At 36.7% G+C, this 26,303-nt stretch overlaps 1 protein-coding gene and 1 pseudogene across 1 annotated transcript in view; both read right to left on the bottom strand.

The window, feature by feature from the left end:
• FAM13A (family with sequence similarity 13 member A) overlaps positions 1-25,796 on the bottom strand; it is a 341,975-nt gene extending 316,179 nt beyond the window's left edge. The window contains 1 exon segment of the mRNA XM_043572193.1: positions 25,554-25,796. Coding sequence (XP_043428128.1) covers positions 25,554-25,658 — 105 coding nt within the window. The 5' untranslated portion in view covers positions 25,659-25,796.
• Positions 11,369-16,402, bottom strand: LOC122467395 (annotated as a pseudogene).
• Positions 25,797-26,303: the final 507 nt, after the last annotated feature.

Genomic DNA, 26,303 nt, shown 5'->3' with positions numbered 1-26,303 from the left:
AACATTTATTGGGTGCTGATTTTATGGCAGCTCTGTCGTACTTTAAAATTAACATCTCTAAATCTTGACTGTATCAGTAAGCATGTTTACTATCCCCATTGGGACAAGTCAATTAAGGCACAAAGAAAAAGGAACTTGTCTAAGTTTACAGAACTAGTAAGTGTTAGAGAATGTAACCCCCAGGTCCTCTGGCTCTAGCGTTTGAGCTCTTAACTATGACACGGTAGTTTATTTCCAGAACCTTTAACATCAGTGGTGCTATATGAGACCCAAAGGGACAACACTACATGAAGCTCTTTGTTGGCAGAGCTTAATATAAAAATCAAATTGAGACTACTGAAGTAAATGGCTTGTAATTCTTTAAGGCAATCCTCCAAGAACTTAAGTACCAGGATTTTAAGGTACTTTGAAGAACAGTCAGATTACATCGCTGGTTAAATTCAGAACTGTGGGCTTAAAACTCTCTGGGGCTAGGACTAATAAATCTAACCATGTATGTGGGCAGTAGAAAGCCACTCCACCACCAAATAAAAGGAGTGCAAGGAAAGCACAAGATAAACCTGAAATCTCTTGTTCCAGAAAGCAAAAAATGGTCAAGGATGAATGGGGTGTATCAAAAAGACCTGTGGGCTAGATTAAACAGGCTTCTATGGGCCAAATCTGAAACAGGTGGAACCCCAGGACTAACAACTATAAGTGCTAATATACTGTGGAAATAAAAAATGAGATTTAGGAGGAAAGAGGGTTTTTTTTGTTTGTTTGTTTGTTTGTTTTTTAAGTATAGGTGCTCCATGCAGAAAATGCTGCATCCAAATGTAGGAAGAGTAACAGTAACAGAATCATAAAATCACCAACTTCCCTAACTCATTTAACAAATGACCCTATTGAGGATTATCAATGGACACTAAAATGTCAAGTGAAAAGCTGTTGGATAACAGGATCTTCACAGCATCAAAGAGGACATAGTATTTGCTAGAGAAAAAAAGTCCCTTACACTTGATACCTGAGTATATTCACCTTAACTCAAAAAATCAAATTTATCATCATTTATCCTAAGACATGACATTACATGCTCTTGATTTAATGCAATGCAATGCAGAATATATCATTTATAAAGTAATCTTGCCACAAATGTTTAAACTGATGAAAATCTAGCTTCTAAATCTAACTTACAGTTTACAGGAAATACAAGAGCCAAAAGAATAAGTGAAAGAGACCATGAGAAAACAATGCACACAAATCCAGAATGAGGAACATTCTAACAGACAACTGGACTCTTCAAAATATCAATGCCATGGGGGAAAGACAGATTCTAGAGTTAAAAGGAACTAAAATACACAAACTTCAAATGTAATATATGAATCTTAATTGGTTCTTGGTTTAAAAAAAAAACAAACAAAACCCTCATTTCTTTGAGACAATTGGGGAAATCTAACCATGTGTTGTATACTAGATGGAATTTTTAGAAGTGTTTTTAAGTAGCATAACATTGTGTAAGATCTAATTTATTTCACCTGTAGTGTGTTCCTTATTCTTATGAGGTGCATGCTGAAGTTGGGGTATAGTATCAGGTCTTCAAATACTTTAAAATTGAATACGAAGTGCATGCATACATGTGTATCTATGTATATATGTATATATGCTATGTATATACACACAAAGACATAGAATGGGTATAAATAGAGTAGAATGTTAATTTTTCAATTTAAGTATACAATATATGAAATGTTCATTTACTATCCTTTCAACTTTTATGAATACTTTTTTTAAAATAAAAAGTGGGGAAAATAGGGACATCTCAAAGAGACTGCCTACTAACAAGGAGAAACACCATTTTGACAGCACAATTAGGAGAGAAAGGAACATATCTCTTCAAATTCCAATTAAAAAATTAACAACATTGTGAAATTATACTTATATAGAGACATAGACAAACATATAAATTTGGATAGGGTTGGATCATTGAGAAACCACTCCATCTGAAATTAGGGTACCTAGGTTTGAAAACTTGTTTTGCCACTGACTTATGTTTCTCAACAGGAATGCCAGCCTCTGGTCAAATGTGCAGCTTTGGAGACGGGCAAAGGCAACAATAAGAAGGATGACCCATGGTCTCTGTCCAGCCATAACAGCAGAGTCAACTTAGGGGTCACTGGGAGGACAGTACTGCAGCCAAATCATCACATTCAGCCTATTGACTATATAAAATTTTTCATCTACACCAAGACTGGGTCTTCATGTTTTAAAATTTTTCCACCTAAACCAAGATTGGGTCCTCATCTATTAAATGCAGTAACACCTCCTAAAGTGTTAGGAGAGTTTAATAAGGTAACAAATGTTAAAGTACCTATCACACAACCAGAAAAGAGTCAATGATGAAAAATGTTAAGAATTTCTTTGGGTAGGGGCGCCTGGGTGGCTCAGTTGGTTAAGTGTCTAACTTTAGTTCAGGTCATGATCTCATACTCTGTGAGTTCGAGCCCCGCATCGGGCTCTGTGCTGACAACTCAGAGCCTGGAGCCTACTTCAGATTCTATGTCTCCCTCTCTCTCTGCCCCTCCCCTGGCTCGTGCTCTGTCTCTGTCTCAAAAATAAATAAAAACATTAAAAAAAAATTTCTTTGGGTAACCAATTCTTTGAGAAGACATTACGGCAGAGTTTGTAGTTGCTTACTAATAGGTAATTTTTCTCCTTTTCCCCATTCATAGAACTCTAATTTTGTTTGATAGGGTGGGGAACAACGCACCCAGTTAAAATATACCACCTTGCAGCATTATTCTTATAGATATGGATAGTCATATATGTAAGTTTAACCAATGAGATATAAATGGAAGTTGTTAGGACCACCAGAAAAAACTCCTTAAAAGGAAGGACAGCTCATGCTGATCCCCATATCCCTTGTTCTCTGCTTAGATGACAGATATAGTGCCTGGTATCCATCTTGTGACTATGTAGCCACCCAGAAACTAGAAGCTAAACTCTAAGGATGGTAAAATAGAAAAAAAGAGAGACTTGCATTCTGATGACATTATGGAGTCCACTCAGAATACCTATCTATGAATTTATTTATTTATTTTCATGATACGGGGAGGGGGGAATCCCATCTCAAATAATGCTATAAGAATTTCAACATTTATTCAATGTATTGTTAAGTCAAGGAAATAAGCAACATTCTGTAAATCAATTTTTCCAAATCTAGGTCATTAATTTTAAAAGTCAAAGCACTTTTGGGTATCTTATTACACAACATGTTGTAGCATCTAGCAGTATCTACATTCTCTGTAGATCTAAACAAGGATTCTTAAGCTAGAATCCATGGATAATGATTCCAACAAAGTACATGAAACATTCTATTTTTAGAAAGCATAAAGATAGCACAAATGAATAGAAAGATAATCCATGCTTATGGATCGGAAGAATATTGTTAAAATGTCCATACTACCTAAAGCAATCTACAGATTCAACACAATCTCTATCAAAATTCCAATAGCATTTTCCACAGAAAAAGAATAATTCTAAAATTTGTATGCAACCACAGAAGACCCAAATAGCCAAAGCAATCTTGAGGAAGAACAGAACTGGGAGCAGCACACTTCTTAATTTCAAACTGCATTCTAAAGTTATAGTAATCAAAATAATGTGGTATGGGCAGTAAAAACATATAGATCTAACAGAATACAGACTCCAGAAATAAATCCACACATATTTGGTGAATTAATTTACAACAAAGGAGTCAAAAATGTACAATGGAAAAAGGACAGTCTCTTCAATAAGTGATATTGGAAAAACTGGACAGCCACATGCAAAAGAATAAAACTATACTACTATTTTATATAATACACAAAAATTAACTCAAAATGGAGCAAAGACTTGAACATAACACCTGAAACCATAAAACTCCTAGAAGAAAACACAGGCAGTAAGTTCCTTGAAATCACTCTTAGCTTTAATTTCTTTGGATTTGAAAAGCAAAAATAAGTGGGACTACATCAAATTAAAAAGTTTCTACACAGCAAAGAAAACCATTAACAAAATAAAAAGACAACCTAATGAGAGAAAATATTTGCAAATCATATCTGAAAATAGGTTAATATGTATAAAGAATTTACACAACTGAAGAGCAAAACAAAAAATCTGATTAAAAAATGGGCAGAAGATCTGAATCGACATTTTTCCAAAGATGACAAATGGATGGCCAACAGGTACATGAAAAGATGCTCAACCTCACTAATCAGAGAAATACAAATCAAAACCACATTGAGATATCACATCACATCTGTTAGAATGGCTATTTTAAGAGATATGTTAGAATGGCTATAAAATGAGATAACAAGTGCTAGCAAAAGTGTGGTGAAGAAGTAACCCTTGTTTGCTCCTAGTAGGAATTTAAATAGGTGCAGCCACTATGGAAAACAGTATAGAAGTTCCTCAAAAAATTTAAAAAAGAACTACCATGTGAACCTGCAATTCTACTTCTGGGTATTTATCTGAAGAAGACAAAAACACTAATTCAATAAGATATGTGCACCTCCATGTTCATTGAAGCATTATTTGCAATAGCCAAGTCATGGAAACAATCTAAGTGTCCATCAAAGAATGAACGGATAAAAAAGGTGGTACACACACACATGGAATATTATTTAGCCTTAGGGATGAACGAGATCTTTCCATCTTTGACAATACTTATGGACCTTGAGGACATTACAGTAAATAAAATAAGCCAGACAGAGAAAGACAAATACCGCATGATCTCACTTTTATATGGAACCTAAACCAACAACTCATGAGCTCATAAATACAGAGAACAGATTGGCGGTTGCTAGATGTGAAGGGAGATCAAACGGTACAAATCCAGCTATAAAAATAATTAAGTCATGGGGATGTGAAGTACAGCACGGTGGCTGCAATTAATAATGCTGTACTGCACATTTGAAAGTTGCTAAGAGAGTTTATCTTAGAAGTTCTCACCACAAAAGAAAAATTTTATAACTATGTATGATGGCAGATGCAAACTAGACTTAGTGTAGCAGTCACCTGGAAAGTTACGCAAATATTGAATCATTCCATTGTATACCTGAAACTAAAGTGTCCTATATCAACTATACCTCACTTAAAAAAGAAAATCTTCATGTCAAAGGGGTCTCTCATGGGAGAAATTAAGACTCAAAAATATTTAACATTTATAGAAAGGTAAGGCTTAATCCAGAAAAGTTTTTTTTAACTGATTATGAAAATAAACATACTTAAAAGTATCTTGTATCATCTTGTGTCTCACAAATAAGTTCAACTAAAGCCTACAACTTAGGCAAAAAAGATTAAAAAGATAAGTCCTTATATTATCTAAGGATTATATTATACTATATTACATTACCGAAATGTTCAAAAAAGGATTTAAAAAAACCCAATAAAAATCTTGTAAGTTTTATCACTTCTGAAACCACACAGACTAAGAAAAGGATGAAGAAAAGTAACAGAAGACAGAAAACCTGTAAACTTCAATTTGTATGCAAGTGCTGCTGAAGGGGAAGGTGGGGCAGGAAGTTTACTGCAGACATCACACCAGTACTGTGAGGAGCCTGGAGAGGTCCAGTGGGGATGCAGCAGTGAAAGGTCTTTAAAATCTCTTACAGTTTTTGTTTTAAACATATAGTACACTTTAAGAGGGAGATGAATGAAGCTCAATTGCTTAAAGAAAGAGGAAAGAAGGTGCAGAAAGTACTACGGTAGCTACAAGGACATTAAAGGGGGAGATATCAAGAAGTACAGAAAAATACACTATAGTGAATGCATTCCCTTGGAGAGCAAGTTTATGAAGAAAAGACAGCAGAGCCCTCCTAATGCAGGTTGGCTTATGAGAGGCAAAGGAGAGATGGGCAAACAGAAGCCATGTTTAAGAAAACAGTCCTTTTGGTAGCAATAGAAAGAGTCCCAGGGCTGTGCAACTTGAAAAGCTGCCTTAGCCCCTGATCACTACACCCCACAGGGGCCTCTTGCTACTGATATCACAAAAATCCATCTCATTGAAATATGAGTAAGAAAAAAGGAACATTACCAGCAACTATACAGAGACAGTACTTGAAAAAAAGTATAAAAAAGCATGACTTTCCTAAAATAACTCATCAGAAAAACCTTGCCAAGAAGCAGATGGAAATTGTAACCTAACAAACAGAACAAAATAGAATAAGGAAATGACACTAAAAGACAAGCAATAATAACATATAAATTTGATTTTATCAAAATTAACAACTTAAAAAGACAACCCACAGAATAGGAAGAAATACTTGCAAATCTTGTATGTGATAAGGAATTAATATCCAGACTATGTGCATTATTTCTAGCACTCAGCAGTCAAAAAACCAAACAATCCATTTCATAAATTGGGAAAAAAGCTGAATAGATATTTCTTAAAGACAATATACAGACGGTCAATAAGCACATGAAAAGATATTCAATATAATTAGGGAAATGTCAATCAAAACTACACTGATCACAAGCAGTAACCTCTGGCCATAGCAACTTCTTTCAAATAGGACTACTGAGACGAGGGAAACAAAAGCAAAAATAAACTATTAGGACTTCATCAAAATAAAAAGCTTCTGCTCCCAACAAACAAGAGTCCAGGGCTGGAAGGCTTCCCAGGGGAATTGTACCAAACATTTAAAGAATTAATACCTATTCTTTTGAAGCTGTTCTTTTGAAATGGAAGGAAAACTTCCAAACTCATTCTATGAGGCCAGCATTACCTTGATTCCAAAACCAAAACCCCACTAAAAAGGAGAATTACAGATCAGTTTCCCTGATGAACATGGATAAAAAAATTCTCAGTAAGATATTAGCAAATCGAATCCAACATACATTAAAAGAATTATTCATCACGATCAAATGGGATTTATCCCTGGGCTGCAGGGCTGGTTCAATATGCATAAATCAATGTGATACATCACATTATTAAAAGAAAAAATAAAAACATGATCCTCTCAATAAGTGCAGAAAAAGCATTTGACAAAATACAACATCTTGTCTTGATAAAAAACCCTTAAGAAAGTAGGGATAGAAGGGACAAACCTCAATATCATAAAGGCCATATATCAAAGACCCACAGCTGATATTATCCTCAATGGGGAAAAACTGAGCACTTCCCCCAAAAGTCAGGAACACGACAGGGATGTCCACTCTCACCACTGTTCAACATAGTATTGGAAGCCTTAACCTCAGCAATCAAACAAGAAGAAATAAAAGGCATCAACAAGGAAGAAGTCAAACTTTCATTCTTCACAGACAACATGATACTTCATGTGGAAAACTCACCAGCTAGAACTGATACATGAATTCAGCAAAGTTGCAGGATACAAAATCAACTTATAGAAATCTGTGGCATTTCTATACAATAATGAAGCAACAGAAAGAGAAATCAAGTAATCAATCCCATTTACAATTGCACCAAAAACCCTAAATACCTAGGAATAAGTCATAGAGAGTTTAGAAAAGAAATTGAAGAAGACACAAAGAAATGGAAAAACATTCCTTGCTCATGGATTGGAAGAACAAGTATTGTTAAAATGTTGGTATTAACCCAAATCACTCTACAGATTCAATACAATCCCTCCAAGTAACACCAGCATTCTTCACAGAGCCAGAACAAATAATTCCAAAAGTTGTATGGAACCAGAAAAGACCCTGAATAGCCAAAGGAATGTTGAAAAAGAAAACCAAAGCTGGAGGCATCACAATTCTGGACGTCAAGCTATAGTACAAAGCTGTAATTATCAAGACAATATGGTACTGGCACAGAAACAGACATGTAGATCATTGGAACAGAATAGAGGAACCAGATATGGAACCACAAATGTATGGCCAACTAATCTTCGACAAAGCAGGAGAGAATAGCCAATGGAAAAAGTCTTCTCAGCAAATGGTGCTGAGAGAACTGGAAAACAACATGCAGAAGAACGAACCTGGCCCACTTTCTTACACCACACACAAAAATAAAGTCAAAATGGATGAAAGACCTAAATGTAAGACAGGAAACCATCAAAATCCTAGAGGAGAAAACAGGCAACAACCACTTTGACCTTGGCTGTAGCAACTTATTACCTGACATGGGACCTCATCAAGATAAAAACCTTCTGCAAAGTGAAGGAAACAATGAGCAAAAGTAAAAGGCAACTGACGGGGAGAAGATATTTGCAAATAACATATTGGATAAAGGGTTAGCATCCAAAATCTACAAAGAACTTATCAAACTCAACACCCAAAAAATACATAATCCAGTGAAGAAATGGGAAAAGACATGAACACTTTTCCAAAGAAGACATTCAGATGGCTAATAAACACATGAAAAGATGCTCAACATCACTCATTATCAGGGAAATACATATCAAAACCACAATGATGTAACACCTCAGACTATTCAGAATGTAAACAGTAAAATTAACAACTCAGGAGACAAAGATGTTGGCAAGGATGTGGAGAAAGGGCAACCCTTATGTTCTGCTGGTGGGAATGCAATCTGGTGCAGCCACTCTGGAGATCAGTATGGAGGTTCCTCAAAAAATTAAAAAATAGATCTACCCTATGTCCCAGCAATTGCACCACTAGGTATTTATCTAAAGGATGCAGAAATGCTGATTTAAAGGGGCACATGCACCTCTGTGTTTATAGCAGCACTCTTGGCAACAGCCAAAGTATGGAAAGAGCCCAATGTCCATCTACAGATTAATGGATAACGATGTGGTATGTATAAACAATGGAATATTGCTCAGTGATCAAAAAATGAAATCTTGCCATTTTCAACAACGTGGATAGAGCTAGAGAGTATAATGCTAAGTCAATAAGTCAGAAAGACAAATACCATATGATTACACTTGTATGTCAAATTTAAGAAACAAAATAAATGAGCAAAGGGAAAAAAAGAGAGGGAGAAAAACCAAGAAACAGACTCTTAACTATAGAGAACAAACTGATGGTTACCAGAGGGGAGGTGTGGAGGGGTGTTAACTAGGTGATGGGGATTAAGGAGTGCACTTGTGAGGAGTACCAAGTAGTATATGGAAGTGATGAATTACTATATTGTACACCTGAAACTAATATTACACCGTATGTTAACTGGAATTTAAATAAAAACTAAAAAAAAGATGCAATGTTAAAAAAAAAATAAAAACATCCTTCAAAAAATATATCAGGATCATTCAGCAATTTAACAAAAATAAAACAAACCCACAGTGAGACATTGCTTCACATCCATTAACATGGCTATTATTAAAAAACAAAAAACAAAAACAAAAACAAAAAAACCCCAAGGGGCGCCTGAGTGGCTCAATCGGTTGAGTGTCGTATTCTTGATTTAGGCTCAGGTTATGATCCTAGGATTGTCGGATCTCGCTCTTAAATAAAAATCAAACAAAACAAAACAAAACAAAAAAACCCAAAAAAACTCAGAACAAGTGCTGACTAGGATGTAGAAAAATTGGAACCTTTTTTCATCACTGGTGGCAATGTAAAAATTGTATAGGACTATGAAAAACAGTGGGTTCCTCAAAAAAGTTAAATATAAAACTTCCATGTGGTTCAGCAATTTCACTTCTGGGACTATTCCCTAAAGGCAACAACTCAGATACATGTACCCCTATGTTCACAGCAGCATTACTCATAATAGCCAAAAAGTAAAAATAATACAAATGTCCATCAACAGATGAATAAACAAAATGTGGGATGTATACACACAATGGAATATTACTCAGCTTTATAAAGGAATGAAATTCTGACACATGCTATAACACTGATGAAGTCTGAAGACATTATCAAAGTTAAATAAAACAGACACAAAAGGACAAAAAGTATGTTTTTACTTATGAGATACCTAGAATAGGCAGATTCACAGAAATAGGAAGTAGAACAATGGTTACCAGGGGCTGAGGGGGGAGGGAACGGGCGATTATTTAATGGGTAACAAGTTTATGTTGGAGATTATGCAAAGTTCTGAAAGTGGATATGTTGTTAAGGAGAGTTAAGGATTGTTACACAACATTATGAATGTGCTACTGCCACTGAATTGACATCAAAAAATGGTTAAAATGGTAAATTTTATGTTATGGACATTTTACCACAATTAAAATAAAAGTTAATGAATTTATTACAATAATGAAAAGATAGAAAGCAGAAATGCAAAAATGTAGGGAAGAGATAATCAGTCCAAGGAGAAATGTGATATGGAAACTGGCAGAATCATAAAGGGAAGAAAAAATATTTCAGAAATGAAGACTAAATTATAAAGAGCACAACAAAGGGGAACAGAAACCATTAATGGCCCAGTAAGGGATATAGAGGACATAAATGAGAAAAGTAGATATAATGAAACATTAAGAAATGAATGACAAGGATTTAAAAGATAGCTACAGAAAATCAGTTTAATGAGTTCCAATATATGTGTTATTAGAGTCTTCAAAGAAGAAAACCAAATAATGGAGAATATTTAAAGAAATAATTTGGAGGGGTGCCGGGTGGCTCAATTGGTTAAGTGCCCAACTTTGGTGCAGGTCATGCTCTCACAGTTCAGGAGTTTAAGCCCCACATAGGGCAGAGCCTGCTTCGGATTCTGTCTCCCTCCCTCTCTGTCTCTCTCTCTGCCCCTTGCCTGCTAGTGCTCTTTCTCTCTCAAAATTAAATAAACATTAAAAAAGTAGTAATTGATAAAAACTTTGTTTCAATTGAAGCCTTGAATCCACAAATTGAAAAGGCACACCTTAGACCCAGAACAGTCCACATGAAGATGTATTCTAGGGAAATTACTACACTAAAGAGTCCTTTGGGCAGCCAAGTAAAAATGTCATAATAAGGAAAGAAAATAAGAGTAGCCTCAAACTAAAAGACTGCCGTATTTAACATCAGAAGACAGTGGAATAAGACCTAAAAAATATTTAAGGAAAGACCACATGCGCCAAATTTAATAACCAGCTGTCCTTCAACTACAAAAGCTATAGTTTGAATATACAAAGGCTAAGAAAATATTATACACTTGAACCTTACTTGAGAAAACTATCCAAGGACAAATTTTAACCAATTAATAAAGGGCTGGGAAGACTTTGATGAAGTGACAAGCAAATACATTTTTAAAAAGAAAAAAATTTTAAATTTAAAAATTAATAATTAAAAAAATATAACCATGTTATATGAGGAAGGAATGAAGAACCTGGTATAATTACCCTCAAACGGGAAAATTTGAGGTCAAAACATTTCTAGATTTTAAAAGAGCTTCCATGTAGTTCAGAGGACAAAACTAGAAAGTGATAACTTAAACCAATTATCTGGAGACAGGTTTTAAGACAAAAAGAAGAAATGATAGTCCCTTCTAAAGACAGAACAGATTTTCTCAGGCGGTGGTGAAGATCCTAACAATCAAAGATAGGCAAAAACAATGTAATGCTATTTGTCATCCATTCTACTAATGCAAATTTCTTTGAAAAGAGAAAATATTGGTAAGAAGCAGTGGATAATAAACTGGTTAAAATATCTGGAGGGCAATTTGGCAATGTTGAAGAAAAACTGGGACCTCCTTCCAGCCTGTCCTCCCTCTAGCCTGGTCTCCAAACACAGGGGAGTGGCAAGTAACAGTGAGCAAGACTCCTATCTTAGACAAATGGGACCTCTAGATATTCATAGTATATTGTTACTTGGGAGAAAAAAGAATTCTCTGAAACTAATGTCAAGTCTAATCTGTTTTTATAACTATAGGTTCATAGAAAAATGAACCTATAGGACATAAGCACACATAGTACGTGTTTATTTCTGTTACAGAATCTTATTATTTTTTTACTTACTTCTATTTCCTAAATTTTATACACTAGACATGTATCACTGGTATACCAGGAAAAATGAAGGTTATCATAAAAAGTTAAATTCTCTATATAAAATGAAGTCAAGACCCACTGCTGACTTCCAGTGATAAAACACAGGGATCTGCAAATAATCCCCCAAACAAAACAATACGAAGGTAAACAAAATTGCCAGAACAGTCATTTTAGGGATCTAGAAACTGACCAAAGGCAAACAAACAAATTGAGAGACACTTATTTGTGAAAAACTGATGAAATTTAGTAAAGAATAATGGGAGTTTGTGGCACTCTTGCCTGGGTCTACACCCTACTCCTCCTACCCCTCTGGTGGGGTTGCCACAACAGTAATGAAACCATCAGCTTTGGTGTTGGCTGAATTGATCTGAAGGACAGGACAAAACCCTTCACTCCCAGTAATATATCTGATAAAGGACTTGTACTGATAATATATAAAAAGAACTCTTACAACTCAAGAAGAACAACCCAATAAAGAATGGGCAAAACACATGGATACTTAACCAAAGAAGACATACAAATGGGTAATATGTATATGAAAAATGTCTAGCATTATTAGTCATTAAGAAACAGCATCACAAATTCACTAGAATGACTAGGAAAATAAAAACATAACAATACCATATGCTGGCAAGGATGTGGAGAAACTAGGATTCTCATATAGACAATGAGAATGTAAAATGGTGCAATCATTTTGGAAAAATTTTGGCAATTTCTTAAAACATTAAACATAAATTTAGAATATGATCCAGCAATTCCACTCCTAGGTCCCTATCTGAGAGAAATAAAATACATTGTCACACAAAGACTTGTGTACAAATGTTCATAGCAGCATTATTCATAATAGTTGGAAATAACCCAAATGTCTATGAACCAATGAATAAGTGAACAAAATGTGATATGCAATAGAGTATTATTTGGCACTTAAAAAGGAATAAAATACTGATGCATGCTACAATATGGATGAGCCTCAAGAATATTATGCTAAGTGGAGTGTCTGGGTGGCTCAGTCAGTTGAGTGTCCAACTTTGGCTCAGGTCATGATCTTGTGGTTCATGAATTCCAGTCCTGCACTGGGCTCGCTGCTGTCAGTACAGAGCCTGCTTCAGATCCTCTGCCCCCCTCTATCACTCCCCAGCTTGCGCTCTCTCAAAAATAACATTAGAAAAAAAAGAATATTATGTTAAGTGAAATAAGCCAGTCACAGAACATATATTGTATGATTCCATTGATATGAAATGTCCAGTAAAGGTAAATGTACAGAAATATTTAGTTAACATTCAGAAAATAGTAAATTAGTAGTTGTCTGAGGTTTGGGTGGGGGCAGAGGGGCAGAGGAAGGGAGGACAAATTGTGGGAATGGAACTAATTGTAAATGGGCACAAGGGATCTTACTGAGGTGACAGAATGTTTCAGAACTAGGTTGTGGTGCTACTCACACAATTGGTAAATTTGCTGAAAATTATTATATTGTATATTGTCTTTTTTTATTAAAAAATTTTTTTAATGTTTATTTTTGAGAGAGAGACAGAGCGTGAAAAGGTGAGGAGCAGAGAGATAGGGAGACACAGAATCAGAAGCAGGCTCCAGATTCCCAGCTGCCAGCCCAGAGCCTGACGCAGGGCTTGAACTCAAACTGCAAGATCATGACCTGAGCCGAAGTCAGATGCTTAACCAACTGAGCCATCCAGGCATCCCTGTATATTTTCAATAAGTATACTTTAAGGTATGTAAATCACACTTCAAAAATGCTGTTAAAAACATAGAAAAGAAAGTGCTTAATAACTTTTTGCCAAAATAAGTCTGTGTATCAGTAGAAAGGATATACTGACGTCAAAATGCTTTTCCACATTCTTCATTTTATTTTTTTAATAATTTTATTTTTATTTATTTGTAAAAGTTTATTTTTTTAATATGAAATTTATTGCCAAATTGGTTTCCATACAACACCCAGTGCTCATCCCAACAAGTGCCCTCTTCAATGCCCATCACCCACTTTCCCCTCCCTCCCACCCCCCATCAACCCTCAGTTTATTCTCAGTTTTTAAGGTCTCTTATGATTTGCCTCCTTCCCTTTTTTTCCCCCCTTACCCTCCCCCATGGTCTTCTGTAAAGTTTCTCAGGATCCACATAAGAGTGAAAACATATGGTATCTGTCTTTCTCTGTATGACTTATTTCACTTAGCATAACACTCTCCAGTTCTATCCACGTTGCTACAAAAGGCCATATTTCATTCTTTCTCATTGCCAAGTAGGATAAATTTCTTTATCCATTTGTCAGTTGATGGACATTTAGGCTCTTTCCATAATTTGGCTATTGTTGAAAGTGCTGCTATAAACATTGGGGTTCAAGTGTCCCTATGCATCAGCACTCCTGTATCCCTTGGATAAATTCCTAACAGTGCTATTGCTGGGTCATAGGGTAGATCTATTTTTAATTTTTTGAGGAACCTCCACACTGCTTTCCAGAGCGGTTGCACCAGTTTGCATCCCCACCAACAGTGCAAGAGTGTTCCCATTTCTCCACATCCTCGCCAGTATCTATAGTCTCCTTATTTGTTCATTTCAGCCACTCTGACTGGCATGAGGTGATAGCTCAGTGTGGTTTTGATTTGTATTTCCCTGATGAAGAGTGACCTTGAGCATCTTTTCATGTGCATGTTGGCCATCTGGATGTCTTCTTTAGAGAAGTGTCTATTCATGTCTTCTGCCCATTTCTTCACTGGATTATTTGTTTTTCAGGTGTGGAGTTTGTGAGCTCTTTATAGATTTTGGATACTAGCCCTTTGTGTGTCCAATATGCCATTTGCGAATATCTTTTCCCATTCCATTGGTTGCCTTTTAGTTTTGTTGGTTGTTTCCTTTGCAGTGCAGAAGCTTTTTATCTTCATGAGGTCCCAATAGTTCATTTTTGCTTTTAATTCCCTTGCCTTTAGAGATGTGTCAAGTAAAAAATTGCTGCGGCTAAGGTCAGAGAGGTTTTTTTCCTGATTTCTCCTCTAGGGTTTTTATGGTTTCCTGTCTCACATTCAGGTCCTTCATCCATTTTGAGTTTATTTTTGTGAATGGCGTAAGAAAGTGGTCTAGTTTCATTCTTCTGTATGTTGCTGTCCAATTCTCCCTGCACCATTTGTTACAGAGACAGTCTTTTTTCCATTGGATATTCTTTCCTGCTTTGTCAAAGATTAGTTGGCCATAATTTTGTGGGTCCAATCTGGAGTCTCTATTCTATTTCATTGGTCTATGTGTCTGCTTTTGTGCCAATACCATGCTGTCTTGATGATTACAGCTTTGTAGTAGAGGCTAAAGTCTGGGATTGTGATGCCTCCTGCTTTGGTCTTCTTCAATATTACTTTGGCTATTCGGGGTCTTTTGTGGTTCCATACAAATTTTGCTTGGAACACCCTTCTCCTCAGATTTGGCTTCTAAGGCTGCTGCGGCCTTATCCATCTGGAGTTTGTAATTCTTGGCCTGGTGAAGAATGGTGTTCCAGTGCATGGTCTTTGCATATGGGTTCACCTTCAACACGATTCTCAGGTTTTTCAGTGGATTCTTCTTGAAGACTCTGCGATGCATCTTCTTGCGTGGTGCTCAGAGGGTTCTCTGGATCTCAGGGCTCTTCAAGATTCTGCTAAGGTCTGTATTAAGCATCTTATGCATGGGAAGGTTGTAGTTACTCTTGAGGAAGGCAGCCTTATGCCATGTGCCATAGAAACCATCCAACTTGCGGAAAGAACTTTCAGTCCAGATGCAGAAACATCCCACATGCCCCCCAGGAGTAAGTTTCAAATGTTCAGTTTGCTTACATTAAGCAAAGTAATTCTGGGGATGTTTCTGAAAGCCTTGATGATACCATTGTCCTCATTATAGATGATGCAGGGTCCCCTACGCTGGATACAACAACAGTTTCTCATTTTGCCCTTGCCAGCTTTCATTCGCTGAGAGGCATAGACCTTTTTGATATCATTCCAGGCTTTAAGTTTCTTAAGAAGCAAAATGGCTCCGTGGTCTTCTTGTAGCCTTCAACTTTATCTTCAACCACCAAAGGAAGTTCTGGAACCTTCTCAATACGATGACCTTTAGACATGACCAGTGCTGGTAAGGCTGAGGCAGCCAGGGCAGAGCAGATGGCATATTGCTTCTGTGTTGTGTTCACTCTGCGGTGCCAATGGCTCCAGGTTTTGGTTGGTGCGAACATGCGGCCCCCTTGACACATATTTCCAAAAGCACCCTGGCCATAATGGTGAGTCTCACCACCTCGAACTCTAGGAATTCGAGCCATGGCTCTGCCAGTACCCCAAGACTCAGCACTGGTTTGATGACCTGCTAATTCACTGACAGCATATGGCTGTTGTTTTTGCACAAGCTGGTGTGAACAAAGTTCACGATATCTGGCTGAATGGGAGCCTTGAATACAGCAGGCAGAGTAACATTTTTGCCAGATGACTCCCCCTTTTTGGAGTACACGGATATCAATGGATGAGCACACGCCATTGCGGAGAGAGAAGAGGGCCACACTCCTCGACATTCTTCATTTTAATAGCACACATTATCGCTCTTCAGTAATTCTAGACAAAATAGGTAAATTCTGCAACGGGTCACTTTTAAGTAATTACTGCCTCTATACCAATATACAAAAAAAATCTGAAAGCACAGAATCATTGTGGTGCTTAGAATCCCTTGGTTATCTGGGGACACTTGTCTGGCTCAGTCTGTGAAGCATGCAACTCTTGATCACAGGGTGGTGAGTTCAAGCCCTGCATGCGTGGAGCTTACTTAAAAAAATAAATATATTAAAAATAGAAAAGAATTCCTTGGTTATTTGGAGAAAGAGGGGACAGTTCTTAACGTCACTAATGTTAAACCTTTTGTTCATCATTGTTGTCAGTCTTAGCATAGCCAAGGAGGATTTAAACAGAAGAGAAGGGTCTTGCAGGAGATTGCTGTGAGTCGAATTTGAAAAATGCTCTTGCAAAGGCTATTCCTGCCATTGTTTCTCAACAAGTTTAGTGAAATGTAAAGCCAGAAACAGAAGGATGCTTTTTAAGAAGTTACAAAGACTCAACTAAAGTTAAAGAAGTAATATGATAAGAACTACAGTGTTAAAAACATTTCATTTTTGTAAAAATTAAGACCAAAACATATAGCTTCAGAAAATCCAAATGGGCTTAAAACCAATGCTGCATATTAGTACTTGCAGGTCTACCTGAATTATTTACAGTGTAAAGCACACAAATAAAGATTTGTGTATAAGATCATTTATTTACATTTTAACTAAAACTAGTTTCTTAAATATTAAAGGAATCTCTTGAAATTAAGACCAAAAGTAAATTACTATCATTGATAAGACAATTTTACTTCAAAATTCTCCTTGAACTGTTTTTCTTTAGCTTTTCCACTGCTATTCTACATTTTTTCTAGAATGAGCCATTCAACTGAGTTCTATTGTAGAATTTCAATTTATATCTTTTTTCATAGTAAAAATTTAGCAGTCTTGTAATAATATCCTCTGTTTCATTTATACACACACACACACACACACTTAACAGCTTATTAAGACTTCATTTACCAGTTAAAATCTGGGACCTAGCTTTATTATCAAGATCATAGAATTCTGCCTTCAGCTTTGGACAATCATCCAGTCCTCCACATAGAGGAAGCCTTAAGTGAAAGAAGGATAAGGGTTAAAAGACCTATGTGTGCTAAATTTCCAAAAGTCTTACCAACTGTCTGAGAGCTACCAATTCTGGGAAGTACACACTGATTCAGAGAATCCTAGAACATTGCAAGGATACCTCACCTATAACTCTAATTCCATGACTTTCCTATGACAAGTCAACCCATGACTGCTCATCCTCTTCTTTCTTACCTGTGATGGGGCACTGACCACCTCATGAGACAACCAGCTCAATTTTTAGATACTGCAATCTTTAGACACTTCCTTCTACTTGGTCAAACTGTTTCATTACATTCTACCCAGCTCTAGTTTGCCCTATGATGTGCAGGGAAAGTCTATATCCTTCTATATATTAGACATTTTCAAGTAATTTATATATTTCAAAATGTATCTGTAAAAAAACTATAGACATTCAAATATTCAGTGCCTTCATGATTATAAACTAATCATTATTTAGTCTAGACAGCTACCATTCCATTTTTTGAGTAGTCTTTATTCTTTATTATTATTTTTTTAATGTTTATTTATTTTTCAGAGAGACAGACAGACACAGAGCACGGGCAGGGGAGTGGCAGAGAGAGAGAACGAGAACCCAAAGCAGGCTCCAGGCTCTGAGCTGTCAGCACAGAGCCTGATGCAGGGCTCGAACCCCACTGACCATGAGAGCACAACCTGAGCTGAAGTTGGGACGCTTAACTGACTGAGCCATCAGGTGCCCTGAGTAGTCTTCATTCATAATAATTTAAATATATGCACTCAATCAAAACTCAAACATGAGAGTTTAAACTAAAAAGTCTCCCTATCCCAGTTACTATGTTTCCTTGCAAAAGTTTTCTATGCCTAATTAAGGATATGCCTATTATTTTTAAAAAAGAAAATATAACTGTATACTATTGTGTATTTATGCACCTAGTTTTTGTTACTTGATCAATTTGGAGGTCTTTCCATATTGGCACATACAGCTGTTTAATATTATATTATCTAGAGATACTATACTTGATTTAACCCATCTTATTTACTATAATGTTTAGGTTATTTACAGTTCTTACTATTACAAGTATTTCAGCAATGAACATTCTTGCCAACATTTTTACATAATTGTGCAAGTTATCTGTAGGATAAATTCCTAGAAGTGAGATTGCTAGATCCATAGGTATACAAATTATACATTTTGACACATACTGCCACAGTGTCCTGCAAAGATGCTCCACTGGTCTACATCTTGATCAAGAGCATGTAATGCTGCTGGTACTTGTGAACGTACCATTCATAAGCTTTGGTCTATTTTTAATTTTTATTTTTTTTAATGTTTATTTTTGAGAAAGAGCATGTGAGTGGGGGAGGGGCAAAGAGAGACAGGGATAGAGGCTCTGAAGCAGACCCTGTGCTAACACAGCACGCTGACACAGTGAGGCAGTGAGCCGGATGCAGGGCTTGAACTCAAGAGATTATATGACCTGAGCCGAAGTTGGATGCTCAACTGAGCCACCCAGGCGCCCCAACTTTGGTCCATTTTTTAAAGGCCAGTTTTCTTTTTCTTACTGACTTGTAGGAACTTTTTTTACATTAAAAAAAGTAAATTTTTTTTAGCCTGTGTATTATAAGTATCTGTCCTAGTTTTGGCATTTTTAAATGTTATTTGGGATTGTGCAGACATTTTAGTTATTTGTCAGAAAAATTCACCAGTATTTGTCTTTAGGGTTTCTAGCTTGGTTCTTCTTTAGAAAGACACTCCTTGATCCAAAATTATTGTTTTATGGTTTTACTTTGGTATTTATATCCTTGATCCATCTCTAGTTTAAAGAGTAAAGAAGAAATCCAGCAATTATTTTTATTCAACTGGCTAGCCATTATAATTTCAAATGTTTTAATTTCTGTTAATATCTGATGTGGTAGACGCTCCAAATTTAACAATCTTAAAGAAGTAGCTGTAATAATTCGAAGTTGTTGCAGCATCTTTTCCCATAAACCAAGTTCAGAATGACAAATTTTAAAAAAATCTCGAATCTGCCTGCTAGTTACAAAACTTATATTTAGTTATATAACTTATATAAACTTAATTATGCTATGATTTGCTACCTCTTTATAAACCATTGGAAATCCACAATTACAGATAATAGCTCAAGTAAGGTTTCTTACAGTTTCTATTTCAGAAACTACTAGACACAAGCTTCTTTATCTTTGGAATTTCAGTTGCGTAAATCACTTTAAGATTTAGATTGGATTAATCTAATTTATTACCTTAGCCTAGTCTTCTTTACCCAGTTACCCCATTCTTCCACTTTATATGCTTCTTCATGCTCGTTTGCACTTTTCACCAGTCACTAATGCTTATTTACAATCTTCTGCACAGAGACATTAAACCAATATACACGACTAACTGTGCTTCAAATGAAGCTGACTCTGAAATTAGTAACCTAGATACTAGGGACTTTACCCATACTCAGATTCTAGACACTAATTTTGACCATATTTTTGTTTGATTTTTGAATTCTGTATGGCAGAGATGAAAATTCTTCTTGCAATACAATTCAGATTTCCATAGGAAAATTTACACGCTTTTGTTTGCCTGTTACTAATCTTGTCTTCCTCTAATACCTCATCAGTTTATTGTGGAAAAACAAAAGATTAAAGGCTTAATCCTGTTTAAAATTTGGTCCAAATCCAATAATATCAACAGTCCCTTCAGAAGTATAATCCATCTGTAAGGACAGTATTAAGGAAATCACCTTTAAAAAAAGACATAAAGTAGACTGCCACATAACAAAATTAATTTTTTTTATGAAGTTGTCAATGTATTTTTACATTACTGTTTTATTTGATTCTCACAACAATCCTGTTTAGGCTGTTGTTATCCCTACTTGATAGGTGCGGAAAGAGAGAGGTTAAGTTTATTGCCCAGGGTCACACAGCCAATAGCCAATAAGTGGTTGAGCCAAGATTCAAACCCATGTGTCCTGCCTCAAATCCTGCCTCATTCCAGTTCATGACAAGCTTCCCAAAACCATCGCAAAGCAAGCCACTGCATGATGAAGTTTATCAATTAAGATGTTTTGGCTGCATGTAATTGAAATTCTAGTTCAAACTGGCTAAAATAATAAGGCCATTTATTATCCCATTATACTAATACAAAGGAGTTCAGGGGAAGGAAAGATTCTAAGCTGGTAGATTCAGTGGCTCATGAATGTCACCACTGTTCTGCCATTTGCTGATGTATTAAGATATCCTTAGGCTGTCTTCCCTTCTTGATCCATAGATTAGATATCTGTCAGCAGCACCTGGGGTGTGTAATTCCTTGTTTACATTCAGTAGGAGAATTAGAGACAGAACTGCTCTATCCCAATTATGGAGCATACATCTTTCTCTTTGATTTGAGCATTTTAGGTTATGCGCCAGAAATAGTGTTTATAAATATTCCATGAGGTACTTCTCTACATTTCCAAACCACCTTTGCATCACATGGGAACATACGACTAGTTCAAAGAAATGAACTTTAAGAGAAATGAATCACTTCCAGAATGAGGCAGATAAAAACATGTGTACCTTCTCTATTTCCTTTTATCCCTGATATAAACTAAGGGATACACAGTCAAATGCTGAAACAGCAAATATCTCACAGAATGGAGGCAGTCTGGACACTAGAGTCACCAGATGGAGGAGAGATTCAACCTGCATCAGACTGTGAGTAATCCACAAATTTATCTGTTTCCCCAAACTACTGAGATTCCAGGGATTTCCTGTTGGGACCCTTGGTATTAATTACCCTGATTAAAGCAGATTACATGCCTACCTGAGGGAAAGCTATGCCCTGACCAGCCCATATATCATCTGAGATGGAATGGATGTGCAGAATTACTTGCATTGACTTGATGCAGTTTTATAGTAAGAGAATTCATGTGTTATTCAGCTGGAGACTCAAATGATTTTTTAAAGTACAAAATATTTACAATTATACTGCTCATTCTCATAAATGGCAAATTGTGCCATTTTCACAAAAAGTACCATCAAAGATTGAATGCTTTTGCAGGCATGCCTTTAGCTTTATGAGGGTCTTCAAAAGACCCATTTAAACATAAAATACACTGAAGTCAGGCATTAGGTTTTATAGTTTCACCTACTGTTTCTGTGCTAATATTTATTGAACAACTACTACTGCCTAGCCCTGAACAATAGATAAGAGATACAAATAAGAAAGGACACCTGTGTCCAAACTTTACTGTCTGCTAGTGAGACAAATATATAATGTCAAGAAGCTGAACAGATGGTCAAATGTTCTTTAAATTATCAAGAAAGCATACTGTTTAATAATGTCTAAGGTCAGAGTAAAGTAAATAACATAACCAAGATTTGCCAGTTTCCAAAATGAGCCTACATTCTAAACTCCAAACAAACAAAACAAAACAAAGACAGAAAACACAGAAGATGGGAAAAAAATGAAGAAATCCATCATGGCATTTAAGAAATGTAAATGTAGTCTGTTTGGGATGAATTTGGTGCCAAACATCAAACTAGAAACAAAGATAAATAACCACGATGAGTTTTGAAACTTGAATTTGCAAAATATTTGTTTGTTGTATTACTTAAGACAATTCAGTTCAGCCAAATAGAGAAGGGAAAAACAATGAGGAGAAGTACAACTAAGTTTCAACAATATGTAAGGAGATAGTGTGGTGGACACAGTTGACATAGATAATTAAGTAGAGATAGAAGAAACAAGTTAAGCACCCAACAGTTATGAGACATCAAATATTCATCTCTTAAATGAGGCACCCATTGATTATACCCTTGCTGGCCCCATGTGTTATCTGCCTGAGATATGCAGATAAAAATCCATAGCCGTTCAGGAGTCTATTTTAGCAAGTTAGAACTATACCTAGGCACACTTGTCTCTAATGATAGAGCAAGCTGTGTTGGCTCAGTCATGTTCCATCTGCTGAGCCCCCTGCACACACTCAACACTGGTCCTCAAAAAACCCACTGTGACCAGGAAAGGTTGATGTGGTAGAGAAGACGAGAAACAGAACAGACAAATATCATGTAACACAGGACTCAGAATGTGGGCCTTTCATCCCACTGAAACCCTTTCTATGTAGGTAAGCCTAGCAGATCTTTCCCTCCTTGCTTTGTGCTGTGTTTTAAGCTGTTCAATAAATCTGTGACTAGAATATCATAATATGGTTTGTGAACCTTTCTGTACTAGGACCACAGCTCCTGCTTGCACTATGGGATAGACAAAAAGGTAGCTGAGGATACACAGTGATGAGGCTACAGGAGTGGAGGGGTCAAATTAGGGACAAAGGCTACAAGGCCCAGGACATCCTTAGAATTGTTCCCAGCACCAACAAAAGTTGGAGTTAACTCAGGAGGAGTGGACTGCAAGGCCTGGATAATACCAACAGAACTTACCTACAAATTCACCGAAGGTTTGCTAAACACACCAGAGACCAGAACATCCACAATATAAAAATCGACACGCATGTTTTCTGGGCCCCTCTTTCTTCAGCCATTGGGATATGGCAACTCCTACTTGCAAGCCCACCTTCCTCTAAATACCCAGATGCCACCTTGGACAGAACAGAAGGAGGTACAAGAGGTCTGAAAGACTCAAGATTTCACCTGAGAGAGCTGGAGTCCTCTCAAAGTGACATTTAAAGCTAGAAGAGACTAAGGCAATATTAACTGGCAGGTATGGTTCCCATTCCACCTGGGTGTAGTTTATTGAGGAAAAACAGATGTTATAGTGAAGAAGCTGCAACTTCTTTGTAAATATGAGTAGTAAGTGAAATTTTGAGCCCACTTTGGCTTTACTAACAGTGCTAGTAATATGGGAAGAGATGAAAAGAATGAGGAAGAGAAAGGTGGTTGGTCAATGGACATAGAAATGGAGGCTCTTTGAACTCCAATGAATGGAGTGTTCCACTTCAACATGCGTACGTATGCACACACACACACTACAAATATCTAGTATTCTATTATTCTGTCTAAACAACTATCTTCAGTATCAGGATATCTGAGCCATTGCTACATATAAGATATGTCTAGGTAAAGAGGTCCCAAACTAAAAACAAGTATGCCAGCCCCTATGCTTACATTTACATAGCTCTCACCTTTCTGCCACAAACATGAAAAAAAAAATATTTTTTTCTCCTTCAGCTATGTTTTTCCAGAAATACTATGCTAAAAATCCTGGGGCGCCTGGGTGGCGCAGTCGGTTAAGCGTCCGACTTCAGCCAGGTCACGATCTCGCGGCCCGTGAGTTCGAGCCCCGCGTCGGGCTCTGGGCTGATGGCTCAGAGCCTGGAGCCTGTTTCCGATTCTGTGTCTCCCTCTCTCTCTGCCCCTCCCCCGTTCATGCTCTGTCTCTCTCTGTCCCCAAAATAAATAAAACGTTGAAAAAAAAAAATTTAAAAATCCTAAAAACATAAGCATTTCCTATAAGTAGAACTGGGATAGAAAAAAAAAAAAAAAGAAAAAAGGCTAACCTGAAGTTAAAGAATAGGAATGACTGAGAATCACTCCTCTACTAGAGTGAATAATCTCTTATATAGTATGATTTTCATGTCAACTTTACATGAAATTTTGCATACACTTTGGATTAAACTAAGGAAAAATATTCAGTTTCATACATGGGTCAGTGTGCATTTCAATCAAGTAGAGATCAATGCATGCAGGCCACAAGCAAGAAGTAAGGGTCTAATCAGAGATGACTGTCTCAGGCCAAATAGGTTGATCTGCTGCTTCATACTCTACACATTTCCTGTCCTAAAGTATTTGTTTTCCAAACTTGGAAAGATGAAGTGAAATAGAAGGTCAGTATTTTACAATAGAAAAAAAAAATCAGATTTTGAAGAAAACTCTTGGGAATGATAAAAAGATAATCACATGGATACCTGGATGCTACAAGGCTCAGGGCTAAGAAGAAAAGAGACAGACAGGCACACAGGATACCAAAAAGTTCCAAGCACAAAAATGAGGGAGTTTTGCTATGAAAGTTCAATCTATGGGGCTGATTTACCATGTGGTGACCATTTGGGGCATATGTGTAAAAAATTGCCCAGATATCTCTAGATGTTTTAGGATGCCATCACAACCTACCACAAATCGCAGCTGTTTCTGAAACTTGAAAAAAAAAAAAAAGAAAAAAGATGTGACCTGTGATGATACAGAAGTCAGCAGATAAAGTTGATAATAAAGAATAATATGTATTTCTCATTTAGCTCTTCTAGGGACAAACAAAATGCCCCCTTGGAAGACAATACCAGTTTATAAATACAAGTATGCTTGATATATATGCATTTTCTATATATTGAAATTAAAACTTAAATCACAGCATTCTGTAAATTGTATAATTGACAATACGTGGTTATTGCAAAAGTAGCATCAACAGAACTGCTTTTGAAGTTTATTAATTCAGCCCTAGAAATACATGCATTTTCTCATGGATTTTACATCAGTGGTATTTATTGATGCTACTGTATTGTAACCAGAAATTTCTACAGTCCATTAAGGTTTCGCTAACATTTATCAAACAAGCTCTTTCTCTGTCACTTTCAGCAACCATGCTTCAACAGAAATTCTAGCATTACTAAAAGAAAACAAAAATGTGAATAGAAAAAGGTCATACACATACCCAGAAGGAACAAATTCGTGGTTATTTTCATTCGTTCTCAGTCTAGCCACTAGACTTTTCCGGTAACTACAATTAAGCATTCATATTTAACTCATCTATAATAAGGAAGTCTGAAATGCTCGAGAATGCTTTACTTTAAATCAAGTTGTTCTAACCGCATAAACTCCAGCACACTTCTTCCTTCATCTTTTTTGGAAAGGCAAACAGACAAAAATGCTGAATGCTGCCCCAAACACTGTTTAACGTCCATTTGAATAGATAGGCATTTAAGTAACAAACCTTCCCCCACCTCCTAGAAAGGAAAAACAAAATCGCACAAACATCGCAGCGAAACCAGGAGAGCACAGGCCTCTCCTCAGCCCCGCCGTGTCCACAGAAGACGGGGGCGGCCTGTACTCACACAGATAGCGAGAGCGCCTGCCCCCATTCTCGCAGGAAGTGCCTGGTAGAAGTGATGAAGACCAGATGAAAACATCAAAATGACAGCAAAATACGAGAATTCCATTCAGTAGATATGATTTCATTTGAAACACAGTTCCTAATCCAGAGGCCTCAGAGGGAGCGAAGAGCAGCTCCTAACATTTTCGGAAGCGTGGTTTTGCTTCTCACTCGGCTGAACCCACATGGCTGGCAGGACTGCCTGGAGTTGAAATCTGATCCAGAGCGTCTAGTATTGGCAAGTAGAGGAGGTCATGTGACAGGGGCCTTAAGCTGCTGACATCTTTTTCTTAAACCTGACTTGCCAGATGCCACACACAGGCTTTCTCCGGTCAGAAAACACCCATCACCTGGTGGTATTCATTAATAGGAGGACTAAGTGCAAAACAGCGAATATGCAAACCTGATTCCTAGTTGCTACTCCTAAGAAAAATTCACATATTCACACTCAGGTTTCAATCTGCAGGCACATGCCTCACTTTTCTGAGACACTTTTCACTCCCACTGCCCCTTAGAAACTAGTTAAAGTCTATCAAAACATTCTTCCCTCCACCTTTAGTCTATCAGAATTGTTTTAAGTGAAAATACTTTATTTTATGCAACTCTTACCACTTCTCATTACTTTTGAATTACCTTATTCACAGACACTGGTGATCAACGTAAAACAACAGGTTTCTAGACTTCCACAATTCAACATATGTGATTTATAGTG

This window comes from Prionailurus bengalensis, chromosome B1 (assembly GCF_016509475.1).
Source record: "Prionailurus bengalensis isolate Pbe53 chromosome B1, Fcat_Pben_1.1_paternal_pri, whole genome shotgun sequence".
Classification (NCBI taxonomy): domain Eukaryota; kingdom Metazoa; phylum Chordata; class Mammalia; order Carnivora; family Felidae; genus Prionailurus; species Prionailurus bengalensis.
This window is presented reverse-complemented; position numbering and strand designations above follow the sequence as displayed.